Below are 27,993 nucleotides of genomic sequence, written 5' to 3' on the forward strand. Positions count from 1 at the left end.
CCGAACTCGAAGGCTTTACTGATTCTGATATGTCGGCTGATGCAGATACCAGCCGGTCCACATCAGGGTATGTGATGACGTATGCAGGGGGAGCTGTTTCGTGGCAGTCGAGGCTGCAGAAGACGGTTGCGTTGTCAACCACGGAGGCGGAGTACATGGCGGCTGTTGAAGCCGGCAAGGAAATAATATGGATGAAGGACTTCATTAGAGAGCTCGGTATCCGGCAAGAGGAGTACCGACTCTACTGCGACAGTCAGAGTGCCATCCACCTTGCGAAGAACGCAGCCTATCACTCCCGGACGAAGCACATCCAGCGAAGATATCACTGGATCCGGGAAAGGATAGAAGACAAGGAGTTCGTGCTGACGAAGATCCACACCGACGAGAACGGGTCGGATATGCTGACCAAGGTGCTCACACCCGACAAGCTGGAAGCATGCCGGAAGAGGATCGGATTGGAAAGACATCCCATGCCGAAGTGAAGGGGGAGTTTGTTGGGATTTCGGTCCCTTTCGGATGGGATGGTCGGATATCGGAGATGAATGCCGACAAGCCCGGTTTCGGTTTCGGATCCGGATGACGAAGACCCCGGCTTCGGTGCCGGATGACGAATGTACCCGGAGAGCGATCCGGATGCAGGGACATATCCGTGAATATGTTCGCTACGAGCCCCCTGAGGCTATAGTTGTAAATAGCCCAAAGTCATATAAGTATAAATATGACTTAGGGCAAACAGTTTTTCTGTTGCTTCTCATTTTTCTGTTTTTCCACTTTAGAGGAGTGAAGAGAGAGCAGCCGTGCGAGAGAGAAAGAGGTAGACGCCTCTGTGTATTTCCGCCGCCTGTGGCGAGGACAGCGAGCTCAAGGTCGTCGCCTTGGAGCTCGTCATTGTATACTTCTCTGTATAGTGTTGTTTGGAGTCTTGTACTCCCGTGGTTTTTCCCCGTTTAGGGTTTTCCACGTTAATCCTTGTGTACTCGCGTTTCTTCGTTTTGTTTCTACGTGTGTTTCCTATTTTCTGCTCCATTGATCCGCGATTAATCGGTTGTGGCCGAGATAAGAAGGTGGATAGAAGGGCCTATTCCTTACACAATGGAAGCTTAACACATAGAATATGCACGGGAGAGATAGAGAGAGAGCAGAACGTAAACTCTATTCAAAAATTAATAACACTCTATAACTCTATACATACAATATGCTTGATAGCACTATTTATACAAGTCCTTGAAGGACTGGCGGAAGCACCATGTACTTCAATGCTCATACGAGTGGCTGACACTAACTACGAGGACTCTGTCTACCAAGTAGTCTAGACGCGTATAGGCTACTACTAGCCTTCTGGTGCACATTTGAATACAGCTCCCCGATCAGGCTCATGGTTTCGGATATCATCTGGTTCTTCCCTCCGGATACCGATCCGGATCCAATTGAACTTGCTCGCTCAACACTCCCCCCCTCAAGCTCAACTTGACGTCGGATCGTGGTGTCAGTGTCTGTAGTAGCCGGTCCTTGCTCGCGCTCCTCGTCCGGTCCGGTTCTGCTTCCCACGACCCTTCCGGTTCTGCACTCCTTGACCTCCTTGGTCGGCTTGTCTGCTCAGCAGGCCCATCTCAACTCCCTTGTTGTTATGACTTTAGTGCTTGTCGAGCCATTGGTTCCTCCGTTTCGGTGTTGACTTCCGCTTGGCCTTTAGTTGATCCGGCTCTTCCGAATCCAACTGTTGAACCGGCTCTTCCGAATCTGCTTCCTCTGATTCGTTCCATCTCTTGTCTGAGTTGATAGTCTCCAACTCGTCTTCCGTTTTTAGGCCCGTCACCACATCGGACCACATTTGGGTCTTGGCCTTCTTCCAATCGGCTTTGTCCTTCTTGACTCTGCCGCCGCTGCCGTTTGCTCCGACTGGTTCGGATGTGCCGATTCCTTCGGTCGGCTCGGATTCCTTTATCTGCTTATCTCCCCCCTTGGTTCTTTCTTCCTCTTCGGCTACTTGTCCGACGGTGCCATCCGTTCCCGTTCCTGTTCTCCCCCTCAAGTGCAGCACATTGAGATGTTGAATCCCAAGCATCTCCGAAAAATGTTGCAACTTGTCCGATTGGAGTGGCTTGGTGAAGATGTCAGCAACTTGACGATCCGTGTGAACATACCGAAGTTCAACTTCACCGCTCAGGACCCGCTCACGAACAAAGTGATAATGCACTTCTATGTGCTTTGTTCAAGCATGAAATACAAGGTTCTTGGCGAGTTGTATGTTGCTTATGTTGTCACAATAAATCAGGATCGGGGTCGGCACCTGGATCCAGAGGTCTCGCAGAAGTTGCCAAAGCCAGATGGCTTCACAGGTGGCAATGGTAGCGCCCCGGCATTCAGCCTCAGTGCTCGACAGAGCCACTGTTGGCTGCTTTTTGCTACTTCACGCAATAGCCGCGCTACCAAAAGAAAACATCTAACCAGAGGTGGATCGACGATCCGATGCATCACCAACCCAGTCGGCATCGGTATATCCGACTAGCTTCCCAACTATACCATGTCGGTATAACAATCCCTGGTCCTTCATGCTGCTAACATACCAATGTGCGCACTGAAGGTGCTCGACGATCGTCTTCTGCATGAACTGGTTGATCACCCTGACTAGATAACTAATGTCGGGTCGAGTGATTGTCAAGTATATGAGGCTTCCGACAATTTGTCGGAACAATTTCTCATCGCAAGGCGGTCCGGAGTCAGGACATAGCTTCAGGTTTCGGTCCAGGGGTGTAGAGATCGGTTGGCATTCCGTCATGCTGAACTTCTACAACATATTCAACACATAATGGCATTGTGAGAGCAATATGTTGTCGGGGGTCTGGATCACCTCGATCCCAAGAAAATAATGAAGGTCCCCCAGGTCCTTCATTTCAAATGCGTCCGACAGTTGGGACTTCACTTCGCCGATTTCATCGAGTTTGGGTCCGGTGATGACTAAATCATCTACATAAAGCAAAATGCAAACCGGACCGTTCCGGATGAACAATGAAGAGTTGGACTTAGAGGCCACAAACCCCATCTTACGCAACCGGTGCGTGATCTTTGCATTCCAAGCTCGGGGGGCTTGTTTCAAACCGTAAAGCGACTTCTTGAGTCGGCACACTGCCGAGTTGTTCATCTCTGATTGGAAACTGGGGGGTTGGGTCATATAGATCCGTTCTTCAAGGTCACCTTGAAGAAACGCATTCTTCACGTCCATTTGGTGAAGATGTCATCCCCTTGTCGCAGCAACAACCAGTACCACACGAACCGTCGCCATCTTCGCTACCGGAGCGAAGGTCTCATCGTAATCGATTTCGTGGGTCTGTGCGTATTCCTTTGCCACTAACTGGGCCTTGTACTGGTTGACTGAACCGTCAGCATTGTACTTCACCTTATATACCCATTTGCAACTGATCGATTTACACTGTCAGGGAGAGTCAACCAGGTCCCATGTGTCGTTGGCATCAAGTGCCCGCATTTCTTCCTCCATAGCAGCACGCCAATTTGCGTCTTTCGTTACTTTTGCGTAGCTCTCAGGCTCATGCACTTCTGCCACCTTAGTCATGTACGCATAGTGATGCGCCATGTACTCATTGTATTCGTACCTCATGACGGTTTTCTTCTGACGGGTTGATCGGCGTAACTCTTCGTTACCCAGTTTGAGGCCCTTCTTGGCTGGTTCGGACTTCCTTTCTGAAGATCCGCCTTCTTCCTTTCCGGGGTCAGATTCGTTCCGATCCGACCCTTCACAACCGGTACCGTATTCCAACATCTTCTTCTTCCCCTTCTCTTTGTGCGTGAATTGTCTCCTCGGTTCCTTGCGCGGGGAGAGCACAACAAAGTCTCCACTACTCGCCAGTTCTTCACCCGATTAGTCATCCCGAATCAGTCGCTCATTTTGCCCACTTAGCTAGAATGAGCTCGGACTCTCTTCTAGAGTGCCGAAGTTTTCGTCTTCTACCTGGACCTCTTCGGGCTCACTAGCCTCATCTTTTGGAATCGGGTTGGATTCGGACGTTGGAGTCGGTAGAGAGTACCATGATGCCGACTCATCAAACTCAACATCTCGGCTTACTCGGACCTGCTTAGTCCAGGTGTTATAACACTTATACCCCTTCTGCTCATGTGAGTAACCAACTAGGATGCACTTCTCCGACTTCGGATCCAGCTTCCTCCACTTCTCATCCGGTATATGCACATATGCTATGCTATCGAATATCCGAAGGTGCCTCAAATTCGGCTTACGCCCGAAATACAGTTCGTGTGCAAACACCTTGTCTCTGATCCGGTTTTGGATGTAGACGATTGTCCGTATTGCCTCAACCCAGTAGAATTTGGGCATGCTCTTCTCCTCCAGCATTGCCCTCGCCGCGTCAACAATCAACCGGTTCTTTCTTTCAGCCACACCGTTTTGTTTCGATGTGTACCTGCAGTTGAATTCTCTCCGAATTCCCTTCTACTGCAGATAACTGTTGAATTGGCCATAAAAGTATTCTTTTCCGCCATCCGACCGCAGGCACTTGAACTTCCTCTTCGTTTCCCTTTTGACTAAGCTTTGAAGGTTCCGGAAACAGTCGAAGACTTCACTTTTCTCCTCGATGAGGTAGATCCACATGTGCCAGTTGTAGTCGTCGATGAAGGAGACGGAATACCGAATCCCGCCAAGACTAACATTTTGTGTCGGTCCCCATACATCCGAATGGATTAAGTTGAGCTTGTTACGGCTCTGGTTTCGTTTGGTGGGGAAAGGAAGCCGGTGTTGCTTCACAAGTTGGCAGGCTTCACAAATTTGGGCTTTCCGACCACTGAATTTCGGCAATCTGAACACAACCTATTTTGATTGTAGGTCTTGAAACCTCCGGTAATTGACGTGGCCAATCCGTTTGTGCTAGAGATCGATGTCTGATTCAATATTTTGTCCTTTGGCAAACATGGCAGTGTCGACGCCATTAGTGTTGAGGATGAACATCCTCCCTTCTCTGGGCCCTTGTGCAATTATCCGGCCTTCTTCCTCGATGAAGCACCAGAGGTGCGTAAACCGCACCTGCATCCCCTGGTCGACGATTTGTCCAATCGACACCAAGTTCTTTGTGATAGTCGAAATGTGTAGTACGTTCATCAACTTCCCCTTTTGTCCAACATGGCTTAAAGGGACTTCTCCGACATGCACAATCAGGTGAGGGATGTCGTCTCCGGTTTCGACAATCCCCGGTTGTTCCGGTTTCTCCAAAAAAGAGAACCATTCTTCATGGCTCGTCATGTGGTTGGACGCTCCGGGATCAACGTACCATACTTCCTCCGATTTGGAAGTAGTCTTCTTCGTCGAGTTAGCCTTGTGCTTCATCACGAAGGTTGGTCCTTTACCGGTCTTCCCGGTTCCAGATCCTTCTGCATAGTGCGAGCTTTGCCGGTTTTCCCGACCGGCTTTGCCAGATCTAGATTTGTTCGAATCAGCGCACTTTTTCCAGCACTCGCTTTCCATGTGGCCTTTCTTGCCACAGTACCAACATTCTGTGTCGGCCTTTCCTTGCCGGTTTCCGGCACTGGCTTGACTCCCCTTGCTTGTGGAGGGTCCGAAACTACTGTCGGCACTGTCTCTATGCCTTCGGTCTTGCTCCTGTCGGCCATCTCCATTGCGTGCTGAACCACCGCGGCCACCACGGCCACGAGGCCGATCCGCCCCCGTGTACAACATCCAATTGTCCGATTGAGTGGTCCTAGACCCACTCATGTGGTTTTCTTTGACCATCAACATCGATTGTAAGTCAAAGAAGGACAGTGGTTACTCCCGGGTGCAAATTGTCGTCCGGATTGGCCCGTTGTCGAGGTATTCCTCGCAGATGCGTGGAATGAGGCGGGGCCTCGAGGGTCTTGTACCGAAGAGCAAGAGACAAAGGAGAAGGGAAGGGACCCACTACGTGTGGGCGTAGATTCACAGGGGCACAGCCCTTCGACACAAAGACGCGAGTGGGACACCGACGCAGAGAGACACGAATGTATGTATATATATATATTAACAAGGACAAACAACAAGAAGCACGAAGTCGGTTACAACCGAACAGGCCGGCGAATAGATGCCGATGCCTGTTCGTAAACGCTCAGAAAGAAAGGAGTAGGTTGGAGGTGCTGCCGGAAGCACTCGGGCATTCCTCAGAGCAGCGCGAGCCTCTCGAAAACCTGCACAGAAAGAAGCTACGGAGTATGGAAGAGAGAGAAGCCTTCGGCCGACAACCCGACAGCACTTCGTCCTCTCTAACCGTGATCCTTCCCCCCTCCTCGTCTCCCTCCTTTTATAGGCAAGGAAGGAGCCGTTTCCCATTAACTTCCTACCTACCGAATCTACCTACCTAGGATCTTCTATGTACCTAATTCTCTCTTATGTACAACATAAGGCGTACGTGCATGAAGAGCCGGTTCCTACGCTCCGGTGCACCGATTCCGCTTGTGGACGGTTTTCTTCACGACATCCGCCCCCACCTAACCGCGCATCCACCGGCATGCGCCAAATTGAGTTGGGACGGAGAAAACCGGTCCAGCCTTCATTCCCCGCCCGTCGGTTCTTCCTCGGTTTCTGATCGTTCGTCGTCGCGGTCCAGGTTAACCGGATCCAGCTCGTCGTCGTGACACTTCTTGAACGCTTTGATCCGCTTCCCAGCTACCGGTATCGCCATTCTCGTGCCGTTGAGTTCCGCCAGATGGTACGTCCTGTTGTCGTTGGCGCTTTGTACCACGTAAGGCCCGAACCACCTTCTTGCGAACTTCCGTGTCACTCGGTGCTGGTTGTCGAGGCTGCTGTCGTAGACTAGCACCCAGTCGCCTTCCTCGATCTTCTTCGGTCGGAGCTGGTGCGTTCGGTCAAACCGGGCTTTGTTCCTCGTCCTTGCCACCCGAAGCTTTTCCGCAGCCTGCTCCACGTCCTCCGGTCTTCGCTCGAGCTGTCGTATGCGCGCCGCCAACAGTTCCTCCCGGCTCATCTCGTCTCTCCAGTCCACGGTTGCCCATGAGGAGATCGTACGTTCCATCGGCATGATCAGCTTTTGCCCAAACATGAGCTCTGCCGGCATGAATCCGGTTACCGAACTGTGCGTAGTTCGGTACGCCCACAACGCGTAAGGCAACAGTCGCGGCCAGTTCCCGACTTGACCTCCGCATGCCCGAACTAACGCCTTGACGATCGGTCTGTGTCCGCGCTCCACCTTCCCATTCGCCTCCGGATTGTACGCAGTGGTAAGCGAGAGCTTGACCCCTAGCCGGTCGAACAGCTCCTCGGCCTCTTCGGCGTCCAACTCCCCGCGATCAGCCACGATCTTCCCGACGCACCCGTACCAGCATATCACGTCCTCGATCAGGAACCAACATACGGCCGTGGTCGTTTTGTTCTGAAGGGCTCGGCCTTCCACCTGGTTCGTCAGATCTTCCCGAGCCAGGACCAGATACCGCATCTGTCCTACTCCCATCGGCATCGTCACCAGATCTACCATCCATTTGAAGTGGATGGTCGGAGGGTACGTAGGGTGAAGCTCGTCCCGATGTCGGACTATGGAGTGCATCTGACAGCTCTCGCAAGTTGTCACGAACCAATGCACGTCCCGATACAGTCCCGGCCACCAGTACTTCCCCTTTATCTTCTCGAACGTGGCCCACATTCCACGGTGTCCAGCCCAAGGGCTGTCGTGGTAGGCCGTCAGCAGCTCCTCCTGTTCTTCCTTCATCGCCACCACCCGGAGCGGGACGCCGTTCCTCTTCTTCGGGTGCTTCCATAAGTATCCGTCCTGGAGAAAGAATCGGTATGCTTTCTTCCGGATCCGGTTGGTCTCGTCCCTCGTCCACGACGCATCCGACGTCATTGTCCTCAAGAAACCACCGATCTGGAGCCACTCGCCGTCGTACTTGCTCTCGTCGAAGCCGTTAAGCGCCGGAGTGCTCGTCCCATCGGTCGTCACGTACGCCGCCTCGAAGAAGTCCACGCCGACTTCTTCGTCCTCCGAAACCATGCCGCCCTCGTTATCAAACCTCGCCCTCGAAAGCATGTCGGCCATGGCGTTGTCCTTTCCGGAAATGTGTCGTATTTCCGGGTCCAGGGACTTGATGTACGCTATCCACCTAAGCATCTCCAGGTCCGGTGTCGCGCATCCGGAAACCATGCCGAGAATTGGCAGGCAATCCGTCTCGATAATCACTTCTGTCCCGATCAGGTAGTCTTTGTCGGCCTTTACTGCCGAAACGATACCCCAGAGTTCGCGTTTAACCTGGGCGTACCCTCGCTGTCGCTCACTGAGGACCTTTGCGCCGAATCGGATCGGGAACCGAATGCCGTCCTCGTCTTCTTGGTTGACGACCCATCCGATCCCGGTCGGACTCGTATCCACCGTTATGTATACGGGGTACCCTTCTCGTAGACAGCCTTCCGGAGCACCGGTGCTGCCGTAAGAGCTTCCTTCAGCTTCCGGACCGACTCCATGTGCTCATCTCGCCACTCGAATTTTCGCCCCTTCTTCAGCAACCCGTATAGCGGCTCCGCAACGTGGGCGTAATGCGGGATCCATATGTGGTAGAATGTGCACGCCCCCAGGAACCTCCGAACTTCCGTAACCGAGCTACAGTCGGTCTTCATCGCAGAGATGGCTTCTACTTTTGCCGGAGACGGTTTCCGGCCATATGGTCCACATAGATGTCCGACCACCAGGATTTATGATTGCCCGAAGGCCGATTTCTCCCCGGAGAAGGTGAGCCTCGCAACCTCTAGCCTTTGTAGCACCTTCTCGCAGTCGTCGATGTGTGTTGCCACGAATCGCCGGCATCCGTCCGGCCCGAGTGTCTCGTCCTTCTCTTCCACCGGGCACCCCTTGATCGGGATGTCGTCTAGAAATGGCATGGTGATGTCCGGGATGCAATCCCTCAGTACCTTGTTCATTGCATTCACCATGTGGGCCACCGAGTTGGTCCCTCCTTGTGGCAGGGTACACATTCGCACTAGGCCGAGGGGAGTTCACATCGTCGTAATGTCTCTACTCTTCACGGCTAGCTGGAACTGGTCGTACCCCGAGTACAGGTCACCGACCGAGTAAATCGACCTTCCGACGAAGGCCTCCGCGAACTTGTCTATGGTCGGTCCGATTCCTGCGTTCCGAATGGTCACTTTGTTGACCGGCTGCAGGTCTTGAATGAAGCGCAATGTTCCGTTTTTCTTTGGTACGGTAAACCACCGGTTCGAGTATGGGGCACTCGACGGTTCGAGAATGCCCATATCGACTATCTACCTCAACAGCTCCATCAACTTCGGGATGTGAGCTCTCGGTATTGGAATCGGCTTGAGATTCCACGGCACATGCGGTACCGTGAATATCACCATCGGCTCCACGATTGTCGGGTCTACGCACCCGATCTCTTCTGGTGAGAATGCGAAGGCTTTCCCGTGCCTTCCGAGCATTCTCCGAAACCGGTCTTCCTCCGCCGGCAGTAGGAACCCGCCCCCACCGATTTTGAGCTCCCGGAGCGTCCCGTCGGTGAAGGTGTGTCCTATGCAGACCGGATCTCGCAAACTGGGGTCTGACGCAACCCCTCTGATCCGAGACTCGCTGCCCTCCGGTAAGGGTGCCGCGACTGGCCTTACCTTCCGGTCCACAGTCTTGTACTTCGTGCTAACCCGGGCCGTCTGATCCGACCCGAGCCCCTGACTGAAGTTCGCGATGACTTCGTACATCTCTTCGGAACATACCGGTATCGTCCGTTCTTCGTTAAGGTCTTCTCCGGCTACCTCCCTCAGCATCCCCAAGGTGTCGTCGAAGGAGACCGCCTCCACAGCTCCGTTGATTTCCTCGTCCGGGCCGAGAACTCCGCACGCTCGAAGTCGCTCCTCCGCCCTTGCCTTTTCTCGGCCAACGATGCCAACTATCATACACCCTCCGTCGTTGGAGAAGAAAAATTTTCTACCTATCGTACAAGGTTTCTTCGGTTTCGGTTCTGTCGTACAGCGGTGGGGTCTTTCCCGAGTGTTCGGACTGTCTCGGCCCCACGCCTTGGCAGCCCTCTCTAAAAATCCTCTCGGTTCTTGCCACCGAGGGATTCGCGATTTCGCTCGTGGTTCGGTCGCACCGTCAGAAATTGAACCGAATGGCGCTCGTCCTGGCTTTTGACCCTCGCGTAGGCCGAACCGTTGTCTAGCACCTTGGTCTCCATCCGCGCCGCCATGATGTATGGTTCCCCTAATATGACCGGGTGCGAGGACGTCTCCTGTACAAAGAAGTGCTGGTCAACCTCGACGTCGCCGATCTTGACTCGCACATTCGGGTAGGCCCCGTGCAGTTCCTCGGTGGCGCGCGTCGCCGCCCGTATCTTCCACCCGTGCTTGGTGTTGATCAGCCACTTTCCCTTCTTATAGAAGTCCATGGACATCAGGTTTATTTCCGAACCGTGGTCCACTAGTGCCACCACCGGTTCCTGAACATCTCCGATCTTTACCGGGGTCTCCGTGGTCGCTCGGGCCCAGTGTGGCCTCGAATAGTGGCTCTCCGCCCACTCATCTTCCAGCGCCAAGTCGTCGATGTGTGTCGTCCGCACCTCCACCGGTCTTTCCGGTTCCGTCTCCGTCGACAGCCTCTTCCGCTTCACCAAGTCCACAATGGAGTCGTGGAACTCCTTCTTAGCGATCCCTAGCACCTCCCGCAATGACAACTCCACTTTGCTGTCGAGGATCCATTCTTCTAGGACCTTTCGTAGGTCCGTGGTCCTTTCTATTTCCGTCCCCAGTCGGTATCCGCCCTTCCTGGGGTTATCTTGCGCGCTGGACCCACCGGCATCGTTCCGTCGTTGCCCGAATCGGGTCTCGTATCGTTGTGAGGGCCCGGCCGCTCCGGCTTTCCCTACTCGTTTGTCTTCTACCAGAGCCTCGTAGTTCCGGCAGGCGGCTTCTACGAAGCCTGTCTTCTCCTCGACCGGGTCGCTCCACCCGGTTATTTCCCGGACCCGTCTCTCAGCGCGGTCCGCTTCATCTTTCCTCAGCTGTGCGTCGGCGAGGCCTTCCAGCATTGCCAACCAGAATCCTTCTTTGCTCTCCTTTCGGGCCTCGCTGCCCCCGACCCGAATACCGGCCGACGCCGAGTAGTGGTTGCCCGAATCGGGTCTCGTATCGTTGTGAGGGCCCGGCTGCTCCGGCTTTCCCTACTCGTTTGTCTTCTACCAGAGCCTCGTAGTTCCGGCAGGCGGCTTCTACGAAGCCCGTCTTCTCCTCGACCGGGTCGCTCCACCCGATTATTTCCCGGACCCGTCTCTCAGCGCGGTCTGCTTCATCTTTCCTCAGCTGTGCGTCGGCGAGGCCTTCCAGCATTGCCGACCAGAATCCTTCTTTGCTCTCCTTTCGGGCCTCGCTGCCCCCGACCCGAATACCGGTCGACGCCGAGTAGTGGATGGCCTCCACGTGTTGGGCTGCTGCCTCTTCCATCAGTCTCTTCATACCTCCTCGCCCGTCGTTCCGGTTTAGGGCCCTTCTGGTATCGCCGGCGTGCACCCGGCCTTCCCATAGGTACACCACCCAGTTCCTCAACGCCTCTGCGAAATCGCCGCAGTCCTTCCGAATGTGGCCGACCTCGTCGCACCACATGCACCTGTTCCTTGCTACCGGCCGTCGGTCACGAGCCGGTTCGCCGCCTTCCCTTCGAGTCTAGGCGATCTGGAGATCCTTTATCGCCCGCGTCAACTCCTCCAACGCTGCTCCTCCGGACGAGTCATTGACCATGCCGATCGGAGCCGACCCGGTTTCGAGCCACTCCCGGGTCTCTGCCCTTCGCCCTTGCGGTGCCGGTTCAAGCCTCCTTGCTATGACAGAGCCCGCATCGGCCGCCCCGTTGTCAGCCCATTCTCGCCATTTGTCGAAACGGCCACAGACTCTCTTAACCGCAGCCCAGTCGGTCGTCAACCCGTCTTCGGTTTCTAGTAAGGAGCCAACTTGATCCCGGTCCCGCTCGTCCACCGACTTGACGAACAGTAGGACACGACTCGTATCCAGAACGGTTCGGTCAAGCGCCGAGAGGCGCGCAAAGCGTTCCTCAAACTCCCGGAGGAGTGCCGACGCGTTTCTTCCCTTGCCGGGGAACTCCACCCATTCCATGAAGTCCCGTTTCGAAAGTCGGAGCGCGTCGTCCAGCCCATATTTTTCTACGAGTCGGCCTTCGAACTCCTCCCAGGTACGGCTCTCCGCCCGTACCTCGAGCACCTCCGCATGGATGCTCGGCATCGCCACTCGAGGGAACCCGGCAAGACGCCTCTCTTCCGGAATGTCCCGCATCAGCATTTCTGCCCCGTAGGACGCCAAATACTTCGTGGCATCCTTCCCGTTGAACCGGCCGATCGTACCGACGACCACCTCAATGGCTCTGTCGAGGGCGCCGGTGCCCTCGCGTGCGCTCAATACCCGATCCACGGCCGAAGCCATGGCCTCCGCAAGATCCGACCCCTTCATCTTCTGCTCTTCTGCCACCTCTTTCATGTCGGGTTCACCAAGATGTCGAGGTATTCCTCGCGGATGCGTGGAATGAGGCGGGGCCTCGGGGGTCTTGTACCGAAGAGCAAGAGACAAAGGAGAAGGGAAGGGACCCACTACGTGTGGGCGTAGATTCACAGGGGCACGGCCCTTCGACACAAAGACGCGAGTGGGACACCGACGCAGAGAGACACGAATGTATGTATATATATATATTAACAAGGACAAACAACAAGAAGCACGAAGTCGGTTACAACCGAACAGGCCGGCGAACAGATGTTGATGCCTGTTCGTAAACGCTCAGAAAGAAAGGAGTAGGTTGGAGGTGCTACCGGAAGCACTCGGGCATTCCTTAGAGTAGCGCGAGCCTCCCGAAAACCTGCACAGAAAGAAGCTACGGAGTATGGAAGAGAGAGAAGCCTTCGGCCGACAACCTGATAGCACTTCATCCTCTCTAACCGCGATCCTTCCCCCCTCCTCGTCTCCCTCCTTTTATAGGCAAGGAAGGAGCCGTTTCCCATTAACTTCCTACCTACCGAATCTACCTACCTAGGATCTTCTATGTACCTAATTCTCTCTTATGTACAACATAAGGCGTACGTGCATGAAGAGCCGGTTCCTACGCTCCGGTGCACCGATTCCGCTTGTGGACGGTTTTCTTCACGACACCGTACCATTGTGTTAGACCATCGAGACAAATTTGGACCATCTCGTCTTCGTCCACCGTCACATTAATGGACCCGAGCGCGTCACAAATCTCTTTTATCTTGGTGGTGTAGTCCGTAACCGACATGTCTCTTTGCCGAATGTTGTTCAGCTCTTGCCGGAGCTGCAACTTTCGGGCTATGGTACTCACGGAGAAAATCTTTCGTAGATTTTCCCAGGCCTCCTTCGGCGTCTTTGCATCCTTGATGTAGTCGAGCATCTGATCGTGCACACCGAATGTGAGGCAGTACAATACTCAGCTCGCTCCTTGCTCCCATGCCGGGAAGTCCTTGTGTGCCGGCTCCGACGCTACCTCGTTGGTTCCTTCCACGTAGCTCCAATATCCATGCCCCAGCAGGTACTGGTGCATTTTATATGACCAGCACGCATAGTTGCTCCAGTCAAGCTTCTCTATCGGAAGTGAACTCGCCATACCTCTGTCCATATCTTTCTCGGTCTATCCTTACCGGGTATCAGGGTTTGTCTTCAAAAGCGTATGTCGACTGCAGAGGTTCTCAACCCTCACGCTCTGATACCATGTGAATGTGAACGTGCGGAAGCGTATTACAAATCGGCTCTACCGGATAGCAACAATAGAGAGAAAGGTTCAATGGAAGCTTAACACAGAGAATATGCAGGGAGAGAGAGAGAGAGAGAGAGAGAGAGAGAGAGAGAGAGAGAGAGAGAAAGAGAGAGAGAGAGAAAGAGAAAGAGAGAGCAGAACGTAAACTCTATTAAAAAATTAATAACGCTATATAACTCAGTACATACAATATGCTTGACAACACTATTTATACAAGTCCTTGGAGGACTAACGGAAGCAGCATGTACTTCAATGCTCATACAAGCGACTGACACTAACTATGATGACTCTGACTACCTAGTAGTCTAGACGCGTATAGGCTACTACTAGCCTTCCGGTTCACATTTGAATCCGGCTCCCGGATCTGTCTCTTCGATCTAGATATCATCCGGTTCTTCGTTGTGGATACCAATCCGGATCCAGTTGAGCTTGCTCGCTCAACACTCTAGAACTTCCTAGAACATTCTAGAAAACCCTAAATTGTTCCACGATCCACTATATAATGAAGGCTCCTCACTCTCTCACTACCTACCAGCATCTCGCATATTTCCTTCCATCATCATTCTCTCCCGCACACTCTATCCACAACTATCTCGTCTATCCCTTTCATCACCACTCTTTCTCTTGCTCTTTCTATTGTTATTTTGTCTCATTTCTGATAGGAGCTCGTCCTCAAGATGGATGCCTAATATTCATTGTGTATCATGTGTTGGATTACATTTGTTGTTTGTTAGCAAACTAGCATCTCTATTTGTCATTATAGGTTGACTAACATTTTTTGTGCCAACAATTCATTGGCCAAATGGATATCACATTGTCAATTGTCATGGCCTCATCGTCAACACTTAAACTTCTTTGGTAAAATGAAAGAAATAATGTATTAATGCAAAAAGAGAAAAAAAGGGGAAAGAATATTAACAAACAATCGAGAAAGAGGTAATATAATCTTCTCTTATAAATATATATGTATATAATGAAGTTGAGCAATAAAATACTTTCTATTGAAGTAGAAATAAAATATAGTTTTTTGAGAGAATAGTGGCAATGAATGAGAGAGAGAATAGTTTTCTTACAATCAAAGAGAGGGCTGTGGAAGTCGACGTTGGGAAGGTATCATATCTTCACTTATGGAATAGTCATGAAGGGGTAATGCCAACAAGAGATCAATTTGATAAAATGCATACTTAATTTGACTTGAGACGATTTTCCTAGAGTTTTATGTGTTTTTTAAATATAGTAAAGTAGTTTGTGTGTCATATTCTCTAAAGCCTTCAAAAGACATAAACCTCCATGAGCATATGTTATTGGAAGTTGGAACTATAGATACACTTAATTTGATAAAACTAATGGAAAATACAATCTTATTTGTCAAGAAAACCACAGTGATCTATTTTGTTTGTCATGCAACACATTCATCTTGATAATTACGAACCCATTTATAATGTAGTCTCATCGTTGCCATGTCTTGTTCAATCTAAGAGAATGTTTTGGCTGCTTCTTGTTAATCTAAGAGATCATATCCTTTAATTTATTATACCTAGACGTTAATGTGTCACAAGAGTATATTTCCAAACCCTTACAAGAGTCATCAATGTGTGGTTATTGGATACCCCACAATTCCAACATGTTTAATTGAGATGTTGTACATGGGCATGCCTTGAATTCTCATTGTTTCTCTATGTAACATTAAGTGCACATATGTTTTATGCTCTAGTAATTAATGTTAGTATTTTTAATAGTGATATTAATGCTTGCAAGTCCGCAAACTAGCCCACAAGTTTGAATTTTGTTTTTGACAATACAACCTATGGTGCTATTACTACTAAAGGTATACTTTCCCATTGGATTCATGAGTGTGGTGTTATTGCTTTGATTTATCACTCAGCTCACACATCAAAGGGATGCCTCCTTATTCCACTAGTTGGACTCGTTTTTAAGGTGGTAATGCTATAACTTGAGATGTTATCGAACCAAGTATCTTAGGTAGACCTCACATGAACCCATATATACACTATGAGATTATGCAGCCAATATTGGATGACAATGCACTTGGCCATTCACAAAGCACTACATATTTATGTTTGGCAAAAAAACATGCACGACATAACTACCAAAATGTAGTTTCAAAGGATGATACCACAATTGAATCCATAAAGAAAATGTTTTTTGAGCATGACATTTTTAAATACAAATCATATGTGTGGAGGATAACATAAATTGTAGATAAGTCTCAAACTGTGTGTGAATGATGACATTATGTTTAAACTATTAAAATATGCTTATATGTAATTCACTATGACACCTCGAGTTCCAATCCAACATTGAATACTAAAGTGTGATTTTTCGCAAGTTGCCTTTAAATGTTGTAGTATGAAATGGCCCAAATTTGGGAACCGCCGAGAAGCAAGAGCCATGTCCTACTCAACTTTAATAGTTCGCTATCAATACTTGTAAACTTAGGAGAGAATTGCACCCCATAATAGACTTGCATTAACTTTCAAAAGTTGTTAGATAATTTCTACTTTAACCCGATTTTCGCTGCCTGCCCTCCTTGCTTACATGGCACATCACTAAAGAAGAATTTCATATCCTTTGTCTTTTTTACTCTTATATAAATATCATATATCAAGTGGGATGTGAAATAGCCCCTTCCAATGACAAATTTGTTCATGCCTGTCCTGTGCCTTTGGTCTCCAATCACAACATATATTAAATATGCTGGAATGTTGTTTAAAAACGTTATTTCGATTTCTTTTAATTGGAAATTGGAATATTTGATCGACCCGCATAAAGTCAACAAAATTCTTACGAGGAATGAAATAGCATACGTAAGAGATCATGCAATGTATCGAACTTTCTTGTATTGATTGCGTGATCACAAACTTTGTTGTCACTCAAGCGCACACTTTATAACTTACATAATTCACTTGGACCAAATCATACGAACAACTCAACTTGTTCTCATATGTGAACTCATTATAGAATCTAAAGGTCCCAGAGCTAGGACAAAACAGTGATGTTTGAATGTGAGCACAGAATCCGTGCATGTTCGTCCCCCGCACGGGTCTAAACTCCATGCATAGTACATGTTCTTGGTAACATCAGATGCATAAACCCTAAACCCATTCTTCGGCGAGCAGTCGCAATAGAATGAGATGGAACTGCAAAATTGTGGTGGTTGACAAGGTGAAAGATGTTATTGGGCGGGGGCCATCATTGACAACAATGTTGGTAGAGAGAGAGAGAGAAGTAACTACTAACAATACTAGTCAATGGTGTCGATCACGTACTAGTACAAAAAAACAGACTCACCTAAGTTAGTGAAAGGGACAAAACATCAACCTGGTCAATGGGAGCTACGGGGAGCATGTTCCTTCGGTCCGAGGGGTGAAAAAGTACCCGTGATCGAACCAAGCGCCCATCGTGTCGATCCCACATGGCACGGAAACTGATCCAGCTGGAGCTGCGTGGGGGAAGCATGTTTCTCAGTACAGGGTGCACTTCAGGCCAAGCCGGAAACGAGGCTTTGTGATGGAAGAAAACCCTAATGTGGATCCTTTGAAGTAAATCTATCTATTCTATCTATCTATATCTATAATATATACATTATATAGATAGAAATAAGGCCAAAGTATACTAAATTGTATAATTTATATATAGATATGTATATACATATATATAGAAGTAGGGCCAGAGTATACTAAATTTACAAATGTGGACCTTTATCCTTTGAAGTGTAAGGTATAATATACTGTATACATATATGTACATACATAATACATATGAAGAAACAGGGGCCAACAGTATTTTCCCAAATTTACAAATCTAGACCTGGTCTCTCCATTGAGTCTCTTCATTTCCTGTCTTTTTTTTAATTTATTTTTAATTCATAGCTCTTTTTTTTTGAATGGGTCTCTCTGTTTTTAATTTTTCTTTTTGGCTTATTGAAAGGCAGAGACGGCTATATTTTGGAGCTCTTGCTAATTACAATTATTAGACTGTATCTAATCTTTAGTTTCCATCCAATTATTTCTTCCTTTGATTCTTCTTAATAACTGTATATAGTAATTAATTAAGCCCAATCGATCCTTAGATTTAGCTGCCTGATTTAGCTATGCCTCACCCCCAATTACCCTTGCTAATAATCACTGCTTGATTTGATTGATTGATTGATTAATTAATTAATTAAGCCCAATCGATCCTTAGATTTAGCTGCCTGATTTAGCTATGCCTCACCCCCAATTACTCTTGCTAATGATCACTGCTTGATTTGATTGATTGATTAATTAATTAATTAAGCCCAATCGATCCTTAGATTTAGTTGCCTGATTTAGCTCTGCCTCACCCCTAATTACCCTTGCTAATAATCACTGCTTGATTTGGTTGATTAATTAATTAGGCATGAGCCATTATGGGTTAATACAAGCTCTTCAGCCCCTCCACATGATCCCTGTCTCTATCCTACTCATCTGCTTAGCCATTAATCCTCTTCAAATCTTACAAGCTCTGCAAACTGACCCACAAGATGGTATGGAAACTCCGATTTCCATACAAATTTTTCGCCAGATTTTTTTTTGAAGTGTATTGAGCGAATTTATACAGTATATATATATATATGATTCGATTTCAAAGGCGAAGATCATTAGAGATGTCTGATTTTCTGCTTGTTTTTACATGGCATTATGTGGTTAATCAGTGGAGTTAGTAATTAATCAGCTATGGCTATGATCTTTTCAGTGGAAGCACTCAAGCTTCTCCATGGAGAGTGGTCAGGAAATCCACAGTGGGATTTCAGCACAGATCCCTGCACAGATGGATGGCAGGGAATCAGATGTGGCGATTACTCTGCCTCCTCTGCAAATAATCAAGGAAATCGCGTCACATCCATGTACATGTTTTTATTTATTTTTATCAATCAGATCAATACAGGAGGCTATTCAAGCTCTGCAGAAATTCAATCACCAAAATTTGTTTAGATATGTACAATGAATTCGGAAAAAGGCTCTTAAAATCGAATGGAACTTAAAGATATATAATCACTCCATTTGGCGTTAAGTGATTTCTTTTTTGTTCAAACCCTAATTATGGTGTGGGGATTGATCTCAATCACCAAAATTTGTTTAAATCTGTACAATGAATTCGGAAATGGCTCTTAAAATCGAATGGAACTTAAAGATATATAATCACTCCATTTGGCCCTAAGTGAATTTTGTTTTGTTCAAACCCTAATTATGGTGTGGGATTGATCTCAATCACCAAATATATGCTTAAATCTGTACAATGAATTCGATAAAGGCTCTTAAAATCGAATGGAACTTAAAGATATAATCACTCCATTTGGCCCTAAGTGAATTTTTTTTGTTCAAACCCTAATTATGGTGTGGGGATTGATCTCTGATGAATTCTCTTCTGATTTTTTATGATCGATACAGGCTCCTTGCTAACCTGGATTTGAATGGCACCCTGCACCCTGCCATTGGCAATCTCTCCTCCTTATTGTACATGTGAGTGATATTCATTCATTAATCCTCCACATATTAATCTGTCACGATCAGTCTCTAATCCTCGTTAATTGCTCTCCTTAATCATTTAACTAATTCTCCTTATCCCTTGATTTGATTGCTTTCATTAGCTCCGCTAATTAGATCCTCTAAATCTCTAAAAAATTGAAGATGGATCATGATGAATGAATCTAATATGACTAAATTACACAAGTTTATATGAATAATTACACAAGTTTATATGAATAATTACACAAGTTTATATGAATAATTACACAAGTTTATATGAATAATTACACTAATTACTCCCCTAATTTGTTTACTTTCATTAGCTCCGCTAATTAGATCCTCTAAATCTGTAAAAAGTTGAAGATGGATCATGATGAATGAATCTATGCCTGAATTACACAAGTTTATGTGAATAATTACACTAATTACTCCGCTAATTTGTTTACCTTCATTAGCTCCGCTACTTAGATCCTCTAAATCTCTAAAAAATTGAAGATGGATCACGATGAATGAATCTATGACTAAATTACACAAGTTTATATGAATAATCAGGGATCTCTCATCAAATTCGCAACTCCGAGGTCAGCTTCCATCGGAAATCGGGAAATTGAAACAAATCAAACGATTGTAAATTACTGAGATTTAACTTCAATCAATCATATTGTAATCCTGGGATTTCTGAATTGCTCTTGTAATTGATCAAGCTTTTTGTTGGGTTTTTTTTCTGTTTTTTTTTTGTGGTATCAGTTATGTAATCTCTTGCAATTTCAGTGGATCGATTCCCACGGAGATTGGGGACATGACCCCATTAGAGTTCTTGTAAGTATCTCCATACAAAACATTACATCTTTAAAAGCTAATGAATGCAGAGATATCAGTAAAATGATGGTGATGGTAATGATGATTCTGATTTATACCATAATTATGCTTGAAAATGTATTACATCTCTAATAGCTAATGAATGCTGAGATTCTGATATCAGTACAATGATGGTGATGATTTAATGGTGATTCTGATTTTTATACCATAATTATTATGCTTGGAAATGCTAATTAATAGGGGATTAGCAAACAACTCATTCACGGGACCAATACCGAATAGTGTCGGAAATCTCCTCAATCTCAAGTGGTTTGATGTCTCTGACAATCTCCTCTCCGGAGAATTGCCCGCCTCGAGCTATGGCATCAATGGGACTTCGACGGTTGGATTGGATAATCTCACAAATGCAGAACACATGTGAGTCATATAATTCATCATCATCATAGAAATTAGTTTAGTAATCGATGATTAACTACTAGTTTAGTAATCGATGATTAAGTACTAACTTATATAAATTAGTTTAGTAATTGATGATTAAGTACTAACTTATATAAATTAGTTTAGCAATCGATGATTAAGTACTAATAACTCATATAAATTAGTTTAGTAATCGATGATTAAGTACTAATAACTTATAGAAATTAGTTTAGTAATGGATGATTAAGTACTAGTAACTTATATAAAATAATGTAGGAATAACTAATAACTTATAGATATTAGTTTAGTAATCGATGATTAAGTACTAATAACTTATAGATATTAGTTTAGTAATCGATGATTAAGTACTAATTTATAAAAATTAGTTTAGCAATGGATGATTAAGTACTAACTTATATAAATTAGTTTAGCAATCGATGATTAAATTCTAACTTATATAAGCTAGTTTAGCAATGGATGATTAAGTACTAACTTATATAAATTAGTTTAGCAATCTATGATTAAGTACTAACTTATATAAATTAGTTTAGCAATCAATGATGATTAAGTACTAATTTATATACATTAGTTTAGTAATCGATGTTTAAGTACTAACTTAACGAGTATTAATCGTTTTTTTCGATACCAGCCACATCCAAAGCAATAGGTTTTCAGGGATCGTTCCATCCTCTCTCTTCAGCTCCAACATGAAATTGCGGCACTTGTAAGTACTGCGCGCAGCCAGATTTTCCTTTCGGTTAATGATTTTTTGGCTGTTCCTGGATCGAATTGATAAGAAAAGACAGATTTGATTGATTAGGAGCAAATGAGGCATTGTAACACTCTTAAATTGTACAAGGGAAAACCCTCTGGGATCATAGTAATCACGCCAAATGTGATTGTTCTGCATAACATAAATTTTGTTTCGATTCCGTCTTGTGGAGCATATTCTGATCTCGCGATCCTGGCACATGAAATTTGCAGGTTATTGGCGGAGAACCAGTTCGAGGGGCCGATTCCACCGACTATAAATGAGCTCCCCTACCTCGATATCATGTGAGTAGAGATAGGAATTGGATTGAATGAATGGATTGGATTGGATTGGATTGAATGAATGGATTGGATTGGATTGGATTGAATGAATGGATTGGATTGGATTGAATTGGATTGAATGATTGGATTGAATGAATGGATTGGATTGAATGAATGGATTGGATTGGATTGAATGATTGGATTGAATTGGATTGAATGAATGGATTGAATTGGATTGAATGAATTAATGAATGGATTGAATGAATGGATGGATTGGGTTGGATTGGATAGAATGAATGGATTGGATTGGATTGAATTAAAGAACTAGTAACAGATTTGATGGTTTCTTTTGATTTGTTGCAGAAGGTTGGACTCCAACAAATTCAATGGGAGCATCCCCTCCACTTTCACTAACTTGACCAACATCATCACACTGTAAGTTTGTGCAGGAACAAGACCATCAAAAACAAAACAAAAAAACATGGCAATGTTAGGAATTAGACTGTAACTAATCTTCCTGTGTTCTTACATAACCCTAACTGTGAATCAAAAGACATATACAGATACATATACATAGATACAGATACATGTACATATACAGATACAGATACAGATACATGTACATATACAGATACATATACATAGATACAGATACAGATACATGTACATATGCAGATACATATACATATACAGATACAGATACACATACACATACACAAACAGATACACATACACATACAGACACACATACAGATACACATACACATACAGATACACATACAGATACAGATACACCTACAAATACAGATACACATACACATACATATACATATGCATATACATATACATATACATATACATATACATATACATATACATATACATATACATATACATATACACATACACATACACATACATATACATATACACATACACATACACATACACATACATATACAGATACACATACACATACATATATATATACATATACATATACAGATACACATACATATATATATATATACACATATACATATACATCTATATATATATATACATATACATATACAGATACAGATACAGATTACAGATACATATACTTATATACATATACACATGTACAAATACATTTTGTTGATATCATTATTGTGTATTTTTGTAGGCAGCTGGATAACAACACACTGACTGGCCAAATCTCAGACCTCTCCGGATGCATCAACCTCAGAATTCTGTAATCACTTTGAAATTAAATGCAAATAATCCACTAATTCATTGGTTTTTATTCATATTTGGCTTATTTATTCATATTATTATTATTATTATTATTATTATTTCTCTCAGGACCCTTGGTAACAATGGCTTTGATGCCTCAGAGATTCCCAGTTGGATCATGAAATTGAGCAACCTCTCCACATTGTAAGCTCTCATCATCAAATTTTTATTAAACCACCTGCAAATCTACTCCTTGAATTCCATCAATATCTTTGCCTATGTTCCAATAGTAAAAACACATACAATTTTTCAATGCCTTTTTGAGGCTTGACATAACTCACATATTAAACCTAATTTTCATGTGCTACTTAACTACTTGCTTCTTAGGTCCATGGATTCTTCAAACTTATATGGTGGCATTCCTCAAGATCTTTTCGAATTCTCCCAAACTCTCACGAACGTGTAAGTTTTTATCGAACAAATTTGCATCGAGACTATAATCTCTAATTAGGTTCATCAGATGTTTTAAGTACTTTTAATCTTCTTCGGATGTTTTCCCATACATATATATTTATATTGTGTGGTGATTAGATTAACTCTGTAACATGACTTTGAGAGCTCTATAGCTATAAATTAATGCTAGATTTCTTCATTTGTCCAAATTAATAATGCTTTGATTTCTTCATTTGTCCAAATTAATGCTTTGATTTCTTCATTTGTCCAAATTAATGCTTGATTTCTTCATTTATCCAAATTAATGCTTTGATTTCTTCATTTGTCCAAATTAATAATGCTTTGATTTCTTCATTTTGTTCAAATTAATGCTTGATTTCTTCATTTGTCCAAATTAATAATGCTTTGATTTCTTCATTTTGTTCAAATTACTGCTTGATTTCTTCATTTGTCCAAATTAATAATGCTTTGATTTCTTCATTTTTCCAGGAGCCTTGCATACAACCAATTGAATGGTACATTAGACCTCACGTCGCCCAACTTGTCACCCCTACTCGATAGTGTCGACCTAACACGAAACGACATCACCGGTTACTCTAAAGGAAACTACAATCGGACACTCTTGTAAGGACTATATAATAACTTCATTATTAGAATAGAATACTCAATCAGTTTTGTATCATGATTATTATATAGGGGAAAGATACCGATTTCAAATATATCCCTAGCTTTCTTGTGTGCATTTGATCCATTCCATTAGCGATTCGAATACGAGTCATCAGTTTTGTATCATAATTTTATCAGGAAAGATACCGATTTCAAATATATCCCTAGCTTTCTTGTGTGCATTTGATCTCAAAAAACTCCATTAGCGAAATTTACTCATCAATTTTGTATCATAATTATATTGGGGGAAAGATATACCGATTTCAAATATATCCCTAGCTTTATTGTGTGCATTTGATAATAAAAAACTCCATTAGCTAGGGTTTAGGGTTCAAAAAGAACCCTAATCTAAAAGTTTCACCCAAAGAGTAATGCTAGAGTATTCAAAGTCCTAGAGAGACATATTCTTGCAAAAAAATTGAGAACCTTAGGGTATATATATATATCCTAAAGCAAATTTTGGCTTGTTTTAGTGTTTTTCCGCTATAATTCTCGAGACGGGAAGTGAAATTGTACGGGATCTTATATAACAATTACTTGTGACAGTATTTGATGTACACATACATAATACTTTCTCTACAGATTATCGGGGAATCCTGCGTGTATCGGCAACGATATATTGGAAGAATGCCAATCGGGGTCGAGCAATTCGTCTGGACAAACCTCGGGCCTCGCAGGCGATTCGTTAACAAGCAATTGCACCTTAGAAGATTACGAGTGCCCGTCTTACTACCGGATGAACCCGAAAGAATCATCATGCCTATGTGTGCGCCCCGTGGTGGCGGTATGGACATTCTACGCCATGAAGACTCCGGAGCTCACGGACATTGGGGCGGACGAGATCGCGAGCTTATTGGTCATACTTGAGGATGAGTTCTTGTCCATGTGGGGGGAGAGCATATTTGTGAATAGTAGCATCCCATTGGACAAGACCCAATTGGTTATGGAGGTGGCCTCTGGTACTCAATTGAAGGTGTCCATTTTCCCACCTAGTGGGATTGATCTCTGGTCTTCATATAATGCCACTGTAATCCAGTTTGTCCTGCAGAACCAGGATGTTTGGCTTGCTTCCATTGGCCCAATGACTTCCTTTTTCATCACCCCACCCTACATTAACCCATCTAGTAAGTCTCCACTGGACTAAGCTCCTCCCCAAGAGTTCCATCTACTATATCTTCTAAACTTTGGTTTACATTTAAACACGCTATTGTCAAGTTCGTATATAATAATACTTTGTATAGAATCTATGTGTAGGGGTTTGCGCCTCCCCGAAATAGCCCTCGGTTTTCAAAGATAGATAGATAGATATTTTTTAGCTCATCCATAGAGAGACCAATATTGACCCATAGGACCTAAGTACAAAAAGTTATCTTGATGTGTGTCTCCTTCCTAAGGAAATCTAAGTTGGGTTTCTCTCTTTATATTGTGTCGTGAATGGACATGAGATCGACAATAATTAAATGGCCTTTTCTGTCGTCTCGTATTCATTTGACTATAGGTCAAGCACCGGGTGGGTTGAGCAAACCTGAGAAACTCGGCATTGGCATTGGCGCATCCTTGATGGGGATTGTGATCGTTGGTCTAGGGATATGCACGTGGAAGCTCAGGAGGAGAGCTGAGCAAGCTGAGAAACAAGCCAAACCTTTTGGTAAGCAACATAATCACAACTAGTATTACAACATGAAGTAGTGTTCATTAATTTGCTTAGAGTAGAGCACCCCAAGCTTTTGTTTTCTATATTTACCAAAATACCCCCTAACTTTACAGAACCTACTTGAATACCCCTCTCTAATTGTAGATTGTGTACAATGAAGAGGGTATTCTTGTCAATGTTGAAAAATATAGGTACAATATCTTGGTAGAAATAAATAACTTACAACAAGTTAAGGGTCTTTTGGCAAACACTTTGACAAAAGTGAAGGGTATATTTGTGTTATCCCATATGTTTGTTTGTTTTAGAAAGATAATTGATATGTTTATATTCATGCCGCAGCTTCTTGGATTAATGCTCAAAATGAACAACCAAATATCCCGCAGTTGAAAGGTGCTAGATGGTTCTCTTTTGACGAAATCAGACAATGTACAAACAACTTTAGCATTAACAATGAGATTGGTTCAGGAGGGTATGGGAAGGTACAATACTCTATATCACTCTCAGGGAAATATAACAATTCTTCATGTCCTTATTAATTGTGATCACTTAACTAGAGAAACACAATTTATTTATATGTGCCTAGGTTTACAAGGGCGTTCTCGCAAATACAGGAGACATGGTGGCAATCAAGAGATCAAATGCTAACTCTCTTCAGGGTGTTGACGAGTTCAAGAATGAGATCGAGCTTTTGTCTCGTGTGCATCATAGGAATCTTGTTGGCTTGGTTGGATTTTGCTTTGAAGAAGGTGAGCAAATGCTTGTGTACAAGTATATGCCAAATGGGACACTACGAGAAGCTCTAACAGGTAATTTATTACATTTATATTCTTGGTCCTCAACTTTATGAATACCAACCTTTGTAAATTTTATACCATTTGTATTTTTTCATCAGATCCAACTTTTGTACATGTTCTACCATTTTTATTATTATCTGATACGGATTTTAGTAATGTCAATCTTTTTATATTTATATTACTGTAGGTAAAAGTGGAATTCACATGGATTGGAATAGAAGAATTGAGCTGGCTTTAGGGGCTGCAAAGGGCATTGCTTATCTCCATAATGAAGCCTATCCACCCATCATCCATAGGGATATCAAATCAAGTAACATACTTCTCGATGAGACACTCGTGGCTATGGTTGCGGATTTTGGTTTATCTAAACCCACAGTCGAAGGAGAAGTCGTCAATATCGAGAGTGCGGATATTAAAGGGACAATGGTATGTTATTTGCTTTGAGCCTCTAATATGAAACTATTGTATATGTACATATGTGCCTAGATATACAAGCATGCATGTATATGTGCTTATGTATAGTGTGTGTGTGATATTTCATTGAGGATAATGTTGTTTATTTGGTTTTGCTAGGGATATTTGGATCCAAACTACTTAATGCATAATGAGCTAACATCAAAGAGTGATGTGTATAGCTTTGGGGTTATGTTGCTTGAGCTAGTGACCGGAAGGCTCCCCATTGAAGAAGGGAAGTTCATGGTGTATGAAGTGAAGAGCAAAGTTTTAAAAGGTGGGGTGGATAATGTGGTGCCATTGCTTTTGGATTCAAATCTAATTAAAGAATCTTATCCTACGAAGGGCATGACTAGACTAGTGGATCTAGCATTGAAATGTTTACTAGATGATCCAATCGATAGACCCACCATGGTTGAAGTATGTAGAGAGCTAGAGCAAATAAGCCTTATCAATAACTATGGAAGTTGGAATAAGGTCAAGGAAGATGTAGAGATAGAAGCTAAGTCACCTTCTCGACATACCAATTTAATCAAGGATAACAATTACCTCCCAACAGATGGACCTAATGGCCCAACAGATGGACCTAATGGCCCAACAGATATCTCCTCATCATTTTATTATAGTGGGAGTGGCATAAGTATTATGACAAAGGCTCTAATCCCCAAGTAAACATTGAATCACATGCCTTCTACATCATGTGTTCAAACTTCATACAACAAAAAGTTACGATTGCAAATTTCTTATAGTAATGAAGAATGTGGTTCTCCATTTCTTCTTCAAGATTTGATCGATAATGCTCGTGTGGAAAGTGGTTGATTTAATGAGCTGTGAATCCAACCCAACATGATAACAAACTACTATGGGACAATTAAGGCTCTTGTATAATATATTGTAACCTGGTTGTGATGCAACACTTCAAGTAAAATTTGGGCCTTGAAGAAATCTCAACTTACGTTTGAAAGTTTTGCTTATTGTATAGAGATGGCAATAGTAAACACTTGAATGTAGAAAATACAACATATACAATTGAACATTGAAAGAAATGAGAAGAATGATGTAGGAGGCATCTTGATCTCTTCTTCACCTAAATTGAATGTTCTTGAGGCCAAACTAGGTAAGAATGATTATTTTCACCAATTTGAAAAGTTTGTTACTATATAATACATGAATATCATGAGTTTAAATAAGAGCATATTTAGTAG

The 27,993-nt window shown here is 44.5% G+C and overlaps 1 protein-coding gene across 1 annotated transcript; it reads left to right on the forward strand.

Annotated features, from left to right (window-relative positions):
• The first annotated feature begins 18,088 nt into the window (after positions 1-18,088).
• LOC147862311 (leucine-rich repeat receptor protein kinase HPCA1-like) lies at positions 18,089-27,976 on the forward strand. The gene is made up of 19 exons (XM_087322343.1): positions 18,089-18,300; positions 18,510-18,660; positions 19,205-19,276; positions 19,835-19,909; positions 20,030-20,101; positions 20,342-20,518; positions 21,168-21,242; positions 21,503-21,574; positions 21,914-21,985; positions 22,719-22,787; positions 22,898-22,972; positions 23,156-23,230; positions 23,711-23,845; positions 24,470-25,011; positions 25,386-25,535; positions 25,881-26,020; positions 26,125-26,347; positions 26,523-26,761; positions 26,909-27,976. The coding sequence occupies exons 1-19, from the start codon at positions 18,174-18,176 to the stop codon at positions 27,458-27,460; spliced, it is 3,093 nt and encodes a 1,030-aa protein (XP_087178469.1). The 5' UTR covers positions 18,089-18,173; the 3' UTR covers positions 27,461-27,976.
• The last annotated feature ends 17 nt before the right edge of the window (positions 27,977-27,993 follow it).

Source organism: Azolla caroliniana, unplaced genomic scaffold (genome assembly GCF_043228905.1).
Source record: "Azolla caroliniana isolate FFs.n. ecotype wild unplaced genomic scaffold, voAzoCaro1.0.p SCAF_7, whole genome shotgun sequence".
In the NCBI taxonomy this organism is placed as follows: Eukaryota; Viridiplantae; Streptophyta; class Polypodiopsida; order Salviniales; family Salviniaceae; genus Azolla; species Azolla caroliniana.